The 10,949-nt window shown below is 38.0% G+C and overlaps 1 protein-coding gene across 1 annotated transcript; it reads left to right on the forward strand.

The window, feature by feature from the left end:
- The first annotated feature begins 4,902 nt into the window (after positions 1–4,902).
- Positions 4,903–5,940, forward strand: LOC110701649. The gene has a single exon (XM_021879262.1). It carries the CDS (start codon positions 4,903–4,905, stop codon positions 5,938–5,940), a length of 1,038 nt encoding a protein of 345 aa, XP_021734954.1.
- Positions 5,941–10,949: the final 5,009 nt, after the last annotated feature.

Genomic DNA, 10,949 nt, shown 5'->3' on the forward strand with positions numbered 1-10,949 from the left:
TTTGGAGAAATCGGGTGAAGGAAAAAGATTTGTCGGGTGAAGCTCGCACGATGGCGAAAATTTCTTCGAGTTCGCACCTGATCGGGCGCGCAAATGCAACATCCAACCTCACTTTCTTTCTAAGATCTCCTCAAATTCATCCATCAAAACTCAAAATGTTTTACATATTCTTCATCCTTTCACCTTCCTCTACATTCTCCATTAAATTTCTACCACTTTCTCTCAAAATTTTTCAAAACCCTGAGAGAGATAAATCTTGAAAATCCTAAATTTCATACTCAAATGGCTTCCAAGAGATCTAGGCAACAAAGTGGTGAAAGTTCGAGGCAACAACAACAACTAATGGTTGACCTAGAACTCAAAATTCCGGGGTGGAGCGAAGTGGTGATGACCTCAACCGAACAAAGGAATAGGATGCTTAACCTCATTGAGAGGCAGGTAATTTCTACTCGCTTTGTACATCACCCTACATTATCTAGATTAGGACTTGATAAACTGGTAGAAAAATTATTCAAGGGTATTGGAATGAGTGGCTTTTTTCAAATGCATTATGACACTTATGATTATTTGACTTTGGAATTTATTTCTAGTTTCAATGTGATTAAAACTAATTCTTTGATTACTCATGTTCAATTCCGATTGCTTAATAATGATGTGTGTATGACTTTGAAAGAATTTGGTAAATTGTTTGAGCTAAAATCGGATAAACCCATTGAACCTTCCCAAGACCATATTGTCGTGGTCTATAGAAAACTCACATGGGAGGGTTTAACTAACCTCCAACATGCCAAGGGGACGTGGATTCAACATCCCGTGCCAAAATTTTAGCAACGGTTTTTTGGCCTCACCATCTTTGGGAGGTATGATCTGGCTAATGTTAGGAGGGATGAGCTAGAGTTGTTGGCCTCCTATAAGATTCCTAGTGCCGAAAAATTAATCATACTGCATAGGATAGCCCAACACTTTCAAAGGGTGGCCAATGCGGTCGAGGGGGGTAGGTCTAGGGCACCTATCTATTTTGGGGGGTTGGTTACTCACATCACGGTAAAACATCTAGGTTTCACCCCGACCGGCCATAGGAAAGTAGAGGGTTCTACCCTAAAGGATCTTGCTTACCTAGGAGGCCTTAACTAGGTCCAACCCATGGGGGTGAGACATGGGGGGAGATGATCTTTTACATATGGTAACTCTCTCTCTCTCTCTTTTCTCTATTTATTGCTTTCTAGTATAGATTCAATTGCTTTCTAGTGTAGTTTTTATTGCTTTCGTATATGATAAATACAAAAAAAAATTGAAAGAATAAAAAAAATCCAAAAATACGTTCTAATGAATTGTAAATCATGCTTCCCTGTGTCCCATACTTGAAAAATATTGTTTTAATTCTTGGTATATGATAATGAGCATTGTGAATTTGTTGATCGTGATTTGAAGTTTAATTGTTCGGATGCCTAAACATGCGTCAATTTTTCCATTTGTTTGTGAATATAGTGCTTGACTAGTTGATTTGATTAGGAAATGTGTTATAGGTCCTGGTATGTCAAGGAATTTGAGTATTGGTTTGCAACTATGAGTAATGTTTGTATGGCTCAATATTATGCACATTGAGGAGGACGAAGGCATTTGTTCTTTTAGGTAGCCTTCAGACGATATTAGACACATTTGTTCCCTTCTTGCTACCCATGTTTTTGCTTATGCCCTTTTATTGATTATTTAGCCACAATACAAGCCTATATGAGCCCCATTGGTTACTAGTCCCAAGCTTGGCTTGGGGGAGCTATTAGTTGGTGAGGTGAGGGAGTTGTTATGTGCATATTATTTGCAAAATGTGGGAATAAAAGAAGAGTGATTGTTCTTTTGATTTTGTGATTGGAAAAATGTTGATAGTTTGTGTTTCAAAGTTGAAAATTCTCAATGTAAGATAAAAAGAAAAAAAAAGAGTAAAAAGAAAAAAAAATTTGTTTCAAATGTTCTATGTGAAGGTTGCTCAAGAAAAAAAAAAGAGAAAGAATTCATGAAAAAAAAAGAATATCAAGTTTGAAAAAAAAAAGAATGAGTTCGAAGTTTGTTTTATTTCACTTTAATTCTTTATTATCATATTTTTGTGAGTTAATGTGTAAGTGTTGGGATTGTTGTTATGTATGGGATTGTTTGGTGAACTTTTGTAGCGTTAAGTTATGATTGGAGATGATTTGTTCATTGTTATTTTGACCTTGGGTTTGTTAGGATATGGCTCCCTTAAGCATGGCTTTTCTTTCACATTTTCCTAAATGTATCCTACCCTTTACCCTAGCCTTACATCACAAGCTTTAAAGACCTTCCGACCGTTGTGCATAGAGTTGTATGAATGTGAAAGTGTTGTTTATCAATGCAAGTTATGATTTGACATATTTCGAGTCGACTAGTAGGTTGAGTGTATATCTTTTTAAACATGCGAGAGTGTGAGTTGGGAGGGTATTGTTCACATTAAAGAGGTTGGTTGGAGAGCGATCGAGTACATCTTTTACTCGCCACATAAATGAGAGTTGAGTGTGTGAGCACTAGTCTTGAATTCTACATGCTCATGTGGTTTGCTCTACTTGACAATTGTTGGGGAGGAAGGGTGATTAGATGAATGAGATTGATTGACATTGAAGCATGTTTGTTAGATTTGCCTTGAATCGTTTATGCTTGATTTTGATTACTTGGGATGAGGTGTGTTTTATATGCTCATTGATGAGCTCTTTGCTTAGGGAAAAGCAAAGGTTTGACTTGGGAGAGTTTGATGTGTCTAATTTATATAGTATTTTACCCCCATCTCTTGGTCATAATTAGTAGTATTTTTGGCTCTTTAGAGCCACTTTTATTACTAATTGGTGTTTTCTAGTGTTTTTGTAGTTTTGCTCGAGTTTTGAAGGAAATTGCACTTTTGCAGCATTTTCCCGGGTTTTCGTGGAGCAACTACGGACATTGGAGGAGCACGACCGTTTTTTAAGCCCAAGGCCGGTTAGAGTCATCAAGCCGGTGATTAAGGGCTCGGTATATGTGATACAAGGGCATTTGGACCAAGTATTCAAGACCCAAAGAGGAAATCCAGATTGGGCCGAAAAATGAAAGCCAAATCAATGTCCAAGCCTCGAGGTGGAACCGGGCCAGATCGGGCAAGCCTTCGCTCCACCGGGCGGGCGCGCAATTATGTGATGCTACCAAGGCCAAGGAGCGCCCGATCGAGTGAGCATTAGCTCGATCGGGCGCGGATGCTTAGAAGAGAACGCGAAGAAAAAGGTGGGCCCAATCGAGCGGCCCTTCGCCCGATCGGGCGCGTGTTTCTGGGGAGACTTCTTCGCCGAATTCTTAGTTTCTAATTAGGAGTGTTTTTAGAGTTTGTTTAAGTACGATTTAGTACTATATTTTTGTTTTACTTCTTTTCTTAGACTTTCTCTCTCTACTTTGATTATTTCTCTCTCTAGATTTCTCTCAACATTTACTCTTGTTCTTGATTCAACTTTGTAGTTTCATCGATTTTGGTAACGATTTCTTCTTTATTAACTTCAGCAATTTTATTCCTTTATTCCTCTATGACTTGTTTAATTGCTTTATTTAATTTAGACTTAATTATGTGTGAGTAGTTTTATTTCTAGGGTTTATGGGAATCCAATAAATAATATGAAGGGGTAATTTATGATTGTTGATTTTCAATGCTTAATTATTTTCCTATGGATTGATTTAATGCTATGGAATTTGATTAGGCCCGGTTTAATTGTATGAGTTTAGCTATATTGATTCGAGATTCGAGAGATGAGAATTGTTGTTTAGGCTTAGTTTCAATTAGCGGACTAATTTATAAATGGTTAAGTCGAGATTTGAGAGATGAGATTTAATACCGGTAAATTAACACTGTGACTGTAATACGTAGCGAAAGCCCTTTATGATCTGATTAATTGATGCATTGATGATTGATTGTTATGTTTTACCCTGTAATATTGTTTATTGCTGAGCCTATGCCCTAGGCTTTTATTTCATTGATTTCCCTCCTACTTTTATTCCTTCCCACTTTTACTCTTAGTACTTTAGTTCCCTTTTATAATAACAATTTGGTTACTTGATAATTTAGATTATTTTGATTAATTAGGAATAAATTAACTCGTTTCCCTGTGGTTCGACCCTTCTTCCCTATCTACATAGTTAGTGGATTTAGGTATTATTTTTTATTGGATGATTACAACTTTAGCCTATCATCAGACAGGCGTGCCCGCGCTGAGAGAAGCGCACCCGCACCTAGGAAAAGGACAGCCCTCTTTACCATCATATCGATGCTTTTCATGCGTTCCACTCAATGGTCTTGATAAACACTAGACCTTGCAATTTCCAAACTCCATGATTGTGGGTTCAACACGAGAAATCGTGCCCCCACGGCTTAAATGCACGGCCTAAGGTCTTTGGGAACTGTACTTCTCCATACTTGAGCTTCAAATGAGAACATTGGGCATCCTAATCAATGCCAAACTTGGGAAGGGGCCTCGAGAATCTTTGGATAACGACCTTAACATGAAAAAATGAAAGGAAACAAGCAAATAAAAGAGAAAATAACAAAATAAACCAAGAAATGCATGAAAAAGGAAAATCGACTAAGTAAAGAGTAAACGTTTTGATTTATTCGAGTTTGTGTTGACTTTCTGTTGACTTTTCTCTCCAAGGTGATTTTCATGGCGATTTGCAGCTAGGTTGGGTCTACATCTAGCTCCTCCTTCTCCATTGCACGTAAGAAGAAAACTTCAACTCCACTTCCACGAAACTCTACTCATGCTCCTTTTGATAAGATTCTGGATAATCTGAAAAAAATCTGGAATCTCTTCATCTGAACCGATTGCTGAAGAAGATGAACTGGTAACTCCCCCTCTGCATCTGGTGCATCCATCTGGTAGAATGATATCCAGAGGTGAAGTAAGGATACTGGAAAGGTCTTATAGAAGTTCAATTGCTCAATCTCAAGCTAGATCCAATGGAACAGTACCTAGGGTTTCTGCGGTTACTGTTCCGTTGGTTTCTAAGAAAAATCAGAACCCGATAGCTCCTTCTGCTAGTTCTGAAGCTTCTGGGGTTCTTGATAGCTCGATTCAAGTTCCTGAGGCTGCCACTGAAGAATGGAAGGATTTATTCAAAGGGAAGCTCAATGCAAAAGGGACCTCTCTGTCTTTCATTGCTCCTGAGATTAGAGATGGCAAATCGATTGCTAAGCTAAGCTCTGTTGATATCTGCGAGGGTAATAAGAAATGGGGTAATGCTATTATTTTCTATGTTGTTGGTTATTCCCCTACTATTTCTGCTGTTTCTAAGTTTGTTGTTGATAATTGGAGTAATATAGTTAAACCATATATATTTTGGCATGATGAGGGGTATTTTATAATCAACTTGAAATCTGTTGATGATAAGAATGCCATTTTAGGTTCTGGTCCTCATATGTTTTTTGGTAAACCAGCTATTGTTAAAGCTAGGTCGGATAAGTTTGATTTTCATGCTGAAATATTGAGAACTATTCCTTTATGGGTTAAAATTCCTAATTTGCCATTGAACTGTTGGGGAGCTAAAACTCTAAGTAGAATTGGCAGTCTGCTTGGTGTTCCAATTTGTGCTGATGAGGGTACTTCTAGGCAGCTTAGAGTTTCTTTTGCTAGACTTCTTGTGGAAGTTGATGTTACTAAGCCCCTGCCTAATTCTGTTTGGGTTGAGAGCCCTTCTAGTGAATTGATTGAGATTAAGGTCCTTTTTGAATGGACACCCCCATTTTGCAAGAAGTGTAATAAGGTGGGGCATGATTGTGCCATGCCACAAAAGAAGAAGCAAACTGGTGGCAAAACAGTTGTGCAACCTCTGGTTAGGCAAGTTTGGGTACCTAAGACAACCAAACCTGCAGAGACTAAAGCTCCTGAATCTGTCAAGGTTAATCCTGAAGCTCAAATTTAGTCAGAAGATTGGCAAGTCCCTGGGAAAAAATCAAAGATGAAAGCTAATAGGAAGATTTCTTTTCCTGTCTCAAGCTCAAACACTTATTTTCCTTTGGTTCATGAAAGGGATGATATAGATGTTGCTGATGGAAATGATGGTCCTAATGAGGGTGAAGGTAATCCCTCTTCGAGGGAATGTTAGTTCTCTCATGGAATATAAGGGGTCTTAATGACCCTGGGAAGATAACATCTGTTAAGAAGTTACTCTCTGATCAGAAAGATGACATTGTGTGTATTCTGGAAACTAAAGTTAAACAACAAAAATGCATGGATATTCAGAGGAAGTTTGGAAGCTCTTGGTCTTGGCATTGTAACTATTCTGGCTCTCCTAAAGGTAGAATTTGGGTGGGCTGGAAAGCTGATTGTCTTACCTTGGATATTCTAGCCTCTACTGAACAGTTTGTTCATTGTCTTCTTAATACTAAAGATCTGCAGACTCAAATCTTGATTACTTTTGTCTATGGTCTCCATACTATTTATGATAAATTGCAGCTATGGGATGGTCCTAAGGGGCTTCCTGCTACTCTCTTGCCTTGGTTATGTACTGGTGACTTTAATTCCATTTTATCTGCTGATGATAGGCTAAATGGAGCTCCAGTCTCAGATTATGAGACTAGAGATTTCCAGCAGTGTATTGATGATTTAGCCCTTGTTGAAATAAAATCTAAAGGGTCTTTTTATTCCTGGTGTAGTAAAGCTCATGTAGGTCCTAGAACTTTTTCTAGGATTGATAGGGGATTTTTAAACCAGGAGTGGATTAATTGTTATGGTCATGTTGAAGCTCTTTATTTGCCTCCATCTCTTTCTAACCATAACCCCATTGCTTATGATATTCTTCCTGCTCGACTTGGGAAGGGGAAACCTTTTAGGTTTCTTAATTTTCTTGTTGATCATGATAATTTCTTGTCTATTATTGAGAATACTTGGCAGGCTGGTACTGGTAATGTTTGGTGCAAGATTAAGCAGATTAAGAGTGCTCTAAAATCTCTTAATATTCAGAAATTTGGTGATATTCTGGCTAAACTTGAGGCTGCTCAATACCATTTTTCTGACATTCAGCAACAGATTTCTGATGATGTGATGAATGCTGACCTTTATACTAAGGAAATGGAAGCCATTGCAAATGTGAAGCATTGGGTGAGTATTCAAGAAAGTGTTTACAAGAAAAAGTCAAGAATAAACTGGATGCAGCTTGGTGATGGTAATAATAATTACTTTTTCTCTATTTTGAAGCAGAGGCAAAGTAAGAACAGGATTGATTCTATTTTCAATGAGCATTTTGATTTGCCGAAGACCCCTGTTGCTATTGAAGATGAGATCACTAGGTTTTATAAGAATTTGTTGGGTTCCAGAGCCACTGCTCTTCCTGGAGTTGATCTAAGTACTATGAGAAGGGGTAGACAACTGTCTGCTGCTTCCTAGAATTCTCTTATTGCCCCTGTCACAGTTGATGAAATTGACTTGGCTCTTAAAGGTATTGACAATACCAAAGCTCCTGGCATTGATGGTTTTAATGCTTTCTTTTTTAAGAAAGTTTGGAGTGTAGTGAAAGAAGATATTTATGCAAGTGTTTTAGATTTCTTTAACACTGGAAGATTATGAAGGCAATGGAATTGCACAGCTGTTACCTTAGTTCCTAAGGTGCAAAATCCTTCTTATGCTAAAGATTTCAGGCCAATTGCATGTTGTACTGTTCTATATAAGCTGATTTCGAAGATTTTAACTGCTAGATTGGCTTCTGTTCTTCATGAGATCATTGATAATGCTCAGGCTGGGTTCATTCCTGCTAAGCATATTGGTGACAATATTTTTCTTGCAACTGAATTGATTAAAGGGTATGGCCATAAGTATATCACTCCAAGGTGTATGCTCAAGATTGATCTCAAAAAGGCTTATGACTCAGTTGAGTGGAGTTTCCTTGCAACTGTTATGGCTGAGCTTAGTTTCCCTGCTCAATTTATCAGTTGGATAAAAGGGTGTCTTTCTAATGTTTCTTTCTCTATTTTGATCAATGGGACCCCCTCTAAGCCTTTTCCAGCTAGGAAGGGTCTTAGACAGGGTGACCCCATGTCCCCTTTTCTTTTTGCTATTGGGATGGAATATCTTTCTAGGTGTCTTTCTGACTTACAGCAGAACCCAGACTTCAATTACCACCCTAGATGTGAGAAAATGAACTTGACCCATCTCATGTTTGCTGATGATCTATTGATGTTCTCTAGGGCAGATGTTGGTTCTGTTTCTCTTCTTTTCCTGGCTTTTACTAAGTTCTCTGAAGCTTCAGGACTTGCTGCAAACTTGGATAAGAGTGAGGTCTATTTTGGAGGCTTATCAGAGGATGAGCAAATTAGTCTTAGAGCTCTGATTGGGGTTGCTCCTAGTTCTATTCCTTTTAGATATCTAGGAGTTCCTTTATCTTCTAAAAACCTTACTATTGTTCAATGTAAGCCCTTGGTGGACAAGGTAACTGCCAGGATCAATGGGTGGACTGCAAGGCATCTTTCCTATGCTGGTAGATTACAATTGGTAAAGAGTGTTCTTTTTGGGATTCAGACATATTGGGCTCAAATTTTTGTCCTTCCCAAGAAGATTCTTAAAGAGATTGAATCAAGATTTAGAGTGTTTCTCTGGACTAGGAAAGCTAACCCCTCTAAGAAATCTCTAGTTTCTTGGTCTCAAGTTTGTCTTTTTAAAGTGAGTGGGGGGGTGGAACCTTATTTCTCTCCCTGAATGGAATCTTGCTGCAATTACCAAGCTTTTATGGGATCTGGCTCATAAGGCTGATAGCCTTTGGGTTAAATGGGTTCATACTTACTATTTCAAATGCAAGCCTTGGTGGGGTCTGCCTGCTCCCAAGAAATTTTCTTGGGTGCTTAAGAGAATTCTCAAATGTAGAACTATCATTGATAGTATTGGTAGCTGGGATGCTGTCATGCATGGTGGGAAAGTCAAGATTAAAAAGATTTATCACTGCATTATTGGTCAGGTGCCCAAAGTGACTTGGAGAAGAGTTATTTGTAATAATCTTGCCTCTCCAAAGAGTTTATTTATTACTTGGCTTGCTATCAGAAATAGGCTAGTTACGAAAGACAGATTGCAGAGCTGGAGCATTCAATGTGATCCTATCTGTTTTTTGTGTGCTCAGAGCTTGGAATCAGTGCAACATCTATTCTTTGAGTGCTCTTTTAGTAACAACATTTGGAAACAGCTTCTTGCAGTGTTTGGCTATGACAGAACTGTAAACCAGTTTGATGTTGAATTATAATGGATCTCAAGAGTTTGCAGGAAGCCTAGACCTAAAAATAGGCTAGTAGGGATGTGCTTTGTTGAAGCTGTGTATCAGATATGGCTGCAGAGGAATGCTGTAGTTTTTACAGGGAGCTGTAAGACTACTTCTGGTGTTTTTAAAGATATTTTATTCTCTGTAGCTTGTAGATGTTCTGTCTCTGACAGACAGCTACTTGTGTTGTAATTGTTTTTTCTGTGCTGTTTGTGTTGTATGCCTTTTTGTCTAGTCCTGCTGCTTGTTTTTGGCAGTTGAGTCTAGGATAGGCTTGTTTATTTTGTGTTCCTGTTTTCTTTTTCTGGCACCCTTCATAGAAGGTGGTTGGATTTTTCTTGCAGGGTCTGTCTCCTTTTCCCTGGTGAACCCTTCCTAGAAGATGGCACTTTGGGATCTAGGGGCAGTTTGGGGGTTTGTTTGCCTGTGTTCAGGCTTGTGTTGCTTGGGGTTACAACTTTGCTTTTGAAAGTTGTAATTTTCTTCTTTGGTAATAATAATTTCAATTTACCAAAAAAAAAAAAAGAGTAAACTAAAGAGATAAAGAGCAAAACTAAAGAAAAAAGAAAGAAAAGACTATAAAAGCAATCTAAAATTATCTTAAAAGAGAACAAATGAGTGCCATAAATGACACTCATCAGAAGGTCCTTTTAACTAGACCTTTTTGTGACAAAGGCTCTTTTATAAAGCATGTTTGGGTTGTGAGGAGGGTCCTTTGACCATTTTTCGGCGTTGACTTTTTTATTTTCCGGCAAAAAAAGCCACGTTGTAAAGCACATGACTCATTAAATTCCTTTTTTTCCCTGATCTCTCATTGTGGGGAGGATTAGCCTTGAATTACTTTGAATAGCCTTCAATTTTAATTTATGGGATTACAATTGAAGTTTTGGTGTTAATTGTTTTCATAATTTAGGGTTTAATAGGGGGGAAAAGGGAAAACGAGAGAAAAGAGGAAGGAGGAAAAAGGGAACTTAGATGTGACTTTTTTTGGCCGGGAAATAAAAAAGTCAACGCCGGAAAATAGTCAAAGGACCCTCCTCACAACCTAAACATGACATAAGAACCTTTTGTGCCACCTTTTTTATAAAAGGGCCTTAATCACAAAAAAGTCTATTTAAAAAGACCCTCCTCGCAAATTTTCCTTAAAAAAACGTATGAATATAGAGGCTATAAAAGAAGGGAAATAGCAAGAATAAAAAAAATCTTTATATTTGAGGCTATATGGTTGTCTAGTGAGGATTGTGGGAAAGTGTTGGAGAATTGGGGTTGTGGGGTGTGGTCGAACCTATATATTGCAGAATCTAAGAATGTCTGAAGGTTTCTCTAAATGGGATTCCTTGACTTTAGGCATTTTAAAAAGCAAAAATAAAATAAAGCAGAGAAAAAGATGACAGAATTCAGGGAGGCAAGCTTGATGGTAGGAGGTTGAAGCAATGTAGAGCTATTGAGGATGAGATAGCGGAGTATCGGAGGATGGAAGAGTAATCTAGAGCCAATGCACTTAGAGATGGGGACAAAAATGGGAATTACTTCCATCACAAAGCTAACCACCACAAAAAAAAAAAAAAAAAAAAAAAAATAAAAAAAGCAACACCATTGGTGGGCTGTATAATGAGCAAGGTGAGTGGAGATCTTCGAAAGCCGATTTGGATAAAAGAATTGCATATTATTTTAGTGGTTTGTTCACCACT

This window comes from Chenopodium quinoa, unplaced genomic scaffold (assembly GCF_001683475.1).
Source record: "Chenopodium quinoa cultivar QQ74 unplaced genomic scaffold, ASM168347v1, whole genome shotgun sequence".
In the NCBI taxonomy this organism is placed as follows: Eukaryota; Viridiplantae; Streptophyta; class Magnoliopsida; order Caryophyllales; family Amaranthaceae; genus Chenopodium; species Chenopodium quinoa.